Source organism: Otolemur garnettii, unplaced genomic scaffold, assembly GCF_000181295.1.
Source record: "Otolemur garnettii isolate 467f Iridium unplaced genomic scaffold, OtoGar3 scaffold00079, whole genome shotgun sequence".
NCBI classification, from domain to species: Eukaryota; Metazoa; Chordata; class Mammalia; order Primates; family Galagidae; genus Otolemur; species Otolemur garnettii.
The window spans coordinates 7,787,464-7,792,949 of record NW_003852474.1 but is presented as its reverse complement, the minus strand read 5'-3'; the positions used below and the strand labels follow the sequence as shown (position 1 = coordinate 7,792,949).

The window sequence follows — 5,486 nt, the reverse complement described above, 5'->3', positions numbered from 1 at the left end:
ACGTCCTCCCTCACATCCCTCAGATGGAAGATGACCATCTACAAGCCAGGGACAGAGACCTGGGACACGTCCTCCCTCACATCCCTCAGATGGAACCAACCCTGCCAACACCTTAATCTGGGACTTCCAGCCTCCAGAATTTTGAGAAAATAAATTTCTGCTCATCACACTAGCCAGTTTATGGTATACTTTGTTATGAGAGCCCTACTAAAATAATAAATACACTTACCACTTAGCAAATAATCTGATCCCAGTTTTTCTATTTGATTCTGACTCATGGCTCTGCTTTGTCTCTCGAAACCCACACCCTTCGGCATGGAAAATGAGTACAAATCAGAAGGCGGTATGTCCTAATTTGTCACTGGAGTTGAATGATCTTTCTGATCCTCAGATTCCTTATCTGTAACACGGGGATGTAGTCTCTACCCTACATACCTAAAAAAGCTCAAATGAGGTACTACACATAACAATGTAAAATGCTACACAAATCTAAGGCATCTGAGTCTCACTCTCTATTCACAACATGCAGCACCTCTTGCCTAATTATAATAGAACCACTGTTAGGAGTTCTCTGGGAGGTTTCAAGTTCAGAAGGCTCCACTTCTAAATGAGATCCTGCTATCTGTTCTTTCTAGTTTATGAGGCATGAGGGGAGCCAGATGACAAAGGAACTTCTTTGCTCAAAGAGGCAGGAATGTGGGGTGCTCTGAGCTGCCACTGTTCTTACATCTCTCTGGATGCAAATTTAAAGGGAATTCCTCAGACAGCTTATTTATTTTTATATATTTTATAAAGAAATAAGGAACAGAGTGATGGAAGCCAATTCCTTTAGGAAGTAAACTTTTCAGGAATACATAAGGAAAGGGGAACATGCACATCAAATCACCTTAACAAAATTGATGGCCACTGAATGTAATATTAAAGTATGTAATAGTAGATGCAGTATACTAGCAACTTTCCAACATATTTGGTTTGTTCCCGTGCCCTTAAAATAATTTTTGTTATCGAGAATTTGAAAAATTATTACTTCTACAATAAATACTTTTGTAAAATAACCTATAAAAATATAACTTATTCCTAAATAGTTAACATTCTAGTTGCACACATTCTTATGCATTCTCAAACGTTACTCAGAATAGAATTTTTCTGATTCTACTGTTTCAGTTCTCGAGAATGCCTCCAGATGGCATTAAAACCCTTTCCCCATTATATTTTGGAGCGCACACACACACACACACACACAAAATTAAGAATTAATAGTATTTTAGCCATTTAAGACCAGTTGCCTGCATTATATAATCAGAAACCACGACAACGGAATTAGACAACTTTTAGAATGTTTAGGGTAATAACTTAAGAAAGACAAACATGTAACCATTATGAAATATATAGCTATCCTGTTCAGCCAAAGGATTATTCTAGACTGAGAAACAGATCTGGGACAAAATAAATACTCGTTATTATACCACAGACTGTGATTTCTAACAAGTAGCACTTCAAAAGTGATTAGTAATAAGATTACTATCCACACACAGATAAATTCACAAACCCTGTCTTGTAAGAGGATGACACATCTCACTATTCAGATGTGATAAAAATAAAAATTTTAAAGTAAGAAAACCTGTTACTCATTCCCATGGAACTAAAATAGAGTCACTTGTTAGCTCATAAATTATTATATTTAAATGCTGATATATCATTAGGTATCAAATTAATCATTACAAACTTACTTGAGAATACTGAGAGGAAAAAGACAAAACCGTGCAAGGAACACATGTTTTGTAAGTGTCTTTTCTTATCTTTTAAAAACTGCTTTTATTGCCAAAAACAAGCTACAAATGCTTGAGATTCTAGAGCTATCTAAAACGGTATTGTCACATAACTCAGCGGTGAGGTTACAAATGGCAAACTTCTGAAATGACCTGTACTTAACAGGTGTGTGGAACAGACGAGCTCCCAGTAAGTGTGAAAAGTTCTACAATTCTTAAAGACAGTGCTGAAAGTCACCGACCAAATTCTAAAGGACTTACCACACCTCCTCCCATCTAGAATACATCCTCAAATCTCATTACATTTCCACTTTAGAAAGAAGAGCATTTGCATTTTTCAAGATTCCTCTTACTATGCTAACGCACAAAAAAGACCTCAAAATGCATTCGCCCAAAGCATTTAAAAACACATTATCATGAGAAAAGAGAACCCTGGGCTTCCTTCTATTATTATTATTACTATTACAAGATACTTGGGCTATCTCATTTTATAAGGCATATTAAAGAACAGTCACCCCTGATAGAAACACGAAAGAGACTTACGATGTATTCGATGTGCCATTGTCTGGACTCTCTGGCTCCGCATCACCTTTCTCTTAAAAAGGAAGCAGAGAAAAACACCGACATGTGAATCTTACAGTCTTTAAGATTTAAGAGAGATTAAATATATTTCCATGCTCCTATTAACAATCTTTCAAAATGCGTAGCAGGAGGCTTTTAAAATATCTTTTATTATCTGAGAACCGGATTTGCAAAATAATTTCTTCTCTGCAATGCAATTGCCCAAGCACAGATCTGTGAGTAGGTACTAAGGAGCTATTTGCAAACAACCAGAGGCTTGGAGTGGAGACCTTGCCAGAAGATGAATATCTTGCAGATGGAATGTGTTTCCTTCTACTCCACTTTACAGAGAATGTAAAGAAAGAAACCCATTAGCGTTCTATATTCAAGGCACTTTGGACTTTGATCCCTTCTACTAACACAAGCCAAACCAGGCCAGGCTGAATCAGAACTTGGAGGAGATAATTTTACAAAATACTGAGGTTGCTCCATAGGTCACAAGATCCCCCCAAATTATACCCCATGGAGTGTCCTGGCCACAGTTTCTGGGGCCCCAAAGTTAAAGCACAGTTAAGATTTAAACCAGAAATCCTTTCTGAACACCTGAAAGGCTAAAGAAATGTTTCTGTGGGCTGTGGTCACTTGAGGATTTATCAGGTTTTATTTAAGGGAACCTGGAACCAGTTCACTTTTTGTAGTTTTAAAAAGCAAATTGCACTTGCAAGGAGGAATGTAATTCCTAATCCTCTAGCCAATCAGAGGCTTGCACCATGCACCCTGAGGCTTGGGGATGGAAGGAGAAGGGTAGTGCATGACTAGAGTGTGAGTTAGCTGTGGCCAATGATGGTGTGCAGTGCCCCAAAACCCCAAACAAGGCTGTGAGCTGCAAGGAACGGCCCTGAGGGTGGCAGTTCTCGGCCTGATGCTTGGCTGTATTCTTTAGAGTTAGGCTTGGAGGTCTCTAGCCCCCTCAGTCTATTGTCCAGGCTCTCAGGCCTATGTGCTGTTACCAAGCCCCTTTTGTTAGCTGCCAATACTAGCCTGGAGGCACCTAGTCTCGGGAATGACTCCCTACATCACACAATGAACACATCCCAAAGATACTGTCCAAACTGAACTCCAAAGCCAACTTTATATTTTCATAAGTGACAGTTATCTACAGATGTGACTTTGCTATGTCTACATAGCGCCAGAACAACTGCGAGGCGTAGCTACTTTGTCAAAAAACTGGTCAGATGAGAGAAAGAACAGAAAAGAACCACAAAATCTACTCTATCTTAATTGCCTAAATAACAAGCACTGACTAGACAGGGCCCCCAAACATATGAAACCATGTGAAATAAAGGCAAAGGCAGCAAATTAACAAACTTGCTTTAAAGCTTATTCTCTGATATTACATTTTGTCTTCCAGGCCAGGTCTGTGTTGTGCTCATTTTGGAGACAGGCCTGGCCAACTGGCTTCCATGCTGGAAAATAACCTAATTTAATTTAATACTTCCAGAACCATGTTTCCACTGAGCAACCACAATTCCTGCCATCATACCAGAATAGAGAGTTGTAACACCCGCATTATGTAAGATAAAACAAAATAGAGGTTCAATTTTTCTTGAATGTAGCGATCTCCTCTTTCGTCCTTTGATTTGGTCGACCTGGTTACTTTCCCCAGTCTACAGCCTCCAGGATTTACCGCGTTCCATCATAACCAAGGATGTATAGCAGCAGGCAACAGTTAACATTTCCAAACAACTGATGCCAGCAAACAGGGAGTTGGTAATATAAACGAAGACTCTGTTTGGATATCTGCATAAATAGGCTTTACCTGGACCAGCACAGGGATAAAGCTGCAGCTGATTATCTCTGCTCTTAGCAGCACTTGTGTTGTGGCAACAGGGAAAATAGAATAGAGTCTGACAAATAGGAAGGGTACGAGGGGCCAAGCAGGACACTGGTGAACAGTCCGAGAGTGAGTGTTCTCAGCAACTTCACTGTCCATTATGAATTAACCTTTCTGGGGAAAAGTAAGCTTAGGATCGAGGCAGCGATTAAAGTTATTTTTGACTTTCAGAAAGAATAAAGCACAAGAAGCACAAAATTCTCCCCAACATCTTAAAAAATCTTAGATGATGCAATGTCTGAAGTTAATTTGAAATGCTGAAGTGCATAAGCCACTGAGAATCAGAACCTCTTTATCAGGACCCCAAGGGAAAATGATGAATGTAAGTTAGCCAGAACATTCTCTGCAAAAGATTTTTTTTAGTTGGGTGCTTAGGAGATGTTTCCATGCAGTCCCCCAGGGGGACTGGTTTGGGGTTACCCTGTTGAAGTCAGCTGTTTTCATGATGGATACCACACTAGTCTCTTTGGGAGAGAACCTGCACTGATCGTTAATATGCTGGACATAAGAGACTGCAGGTGCAGGGTGGTCATTTTGCACGTGGAAATACAATTACAGGGAGGAAAATGGAAAAACACAAGGCACAGGAAGAGGAATATATACATATGTATATATGTGCACATGCAAATGTATATGTATATATGTAAATGTATGTGTATGTAATGTGTATTATACATGTATTGGCTCATGATAAACATTTTGAGAAACACATAAATCAAGAAATGTAGTATCTGCACAGATGGAATGAAGCCCTCTGAGCAGAACTAATACACCCAGCAAGTTAAAACTTGCCTGGACGAAATCAGAAAGAATGTTGACAGTCGTGTTTCTTGGAAGTGAAATAAGGGACCATAACAAGGTCTGTGTCAAAACTTCTGTAGTGACCTACATATTGTCAATGTGATGTTCCACATGGTCTTGTCTGTGCCTTCCATGGTGCCTAACGTACACTAGGTGCTCAGTATGTCTCTTCTGTTCTGACGGTTTGCCACTAGCACAGAATCCCATGCTAGGAAGATGGAATGTACAGTGTGAGGCACTTACGGCTTGCTGGCTCCAAGAGCCCCTTTAAAAAATTTAACAGTTACCTTTTTAATTCAATAAATGTACTGAGGATTTGTATCTTGGGTACCCTGTACAGTTTATACTTAACTGGGTTAGGATATGGACCAAAGAAGATTTTAGAAAAGGGAATTGAAACAAACTTGAGTCACATTGAATTCTGCCACAGAGGAAAGTTTGGCTACGTTGCAATTTTTCTA

The 5,486-nt window shown here is 39.4% G+C and overlaps 1 protein-coding gene across 1 annotated transcript in view; it reads right to left on the bottom strand.

Annotated features, from left to right (window-relative positions):
- Positions 1-5,486, bottom strand: part of AFF3 (AF4/FMR2 family member 3) — a 529,930-nt gene that overhangs the window by 158,484 nt on the left and 365,960 nt on the right. Inside the window, exon 10 of the mRNA XM_012807928.1 lies at positions 2,313-2,364. Within this exon, the coding sequence (XP_012663382.1) occupies positions 2,313-2,364 (52 nt within the window). The remainder of the gene's footprint in view (positions 1-2,312; positions 2,365-5,486) is intronic.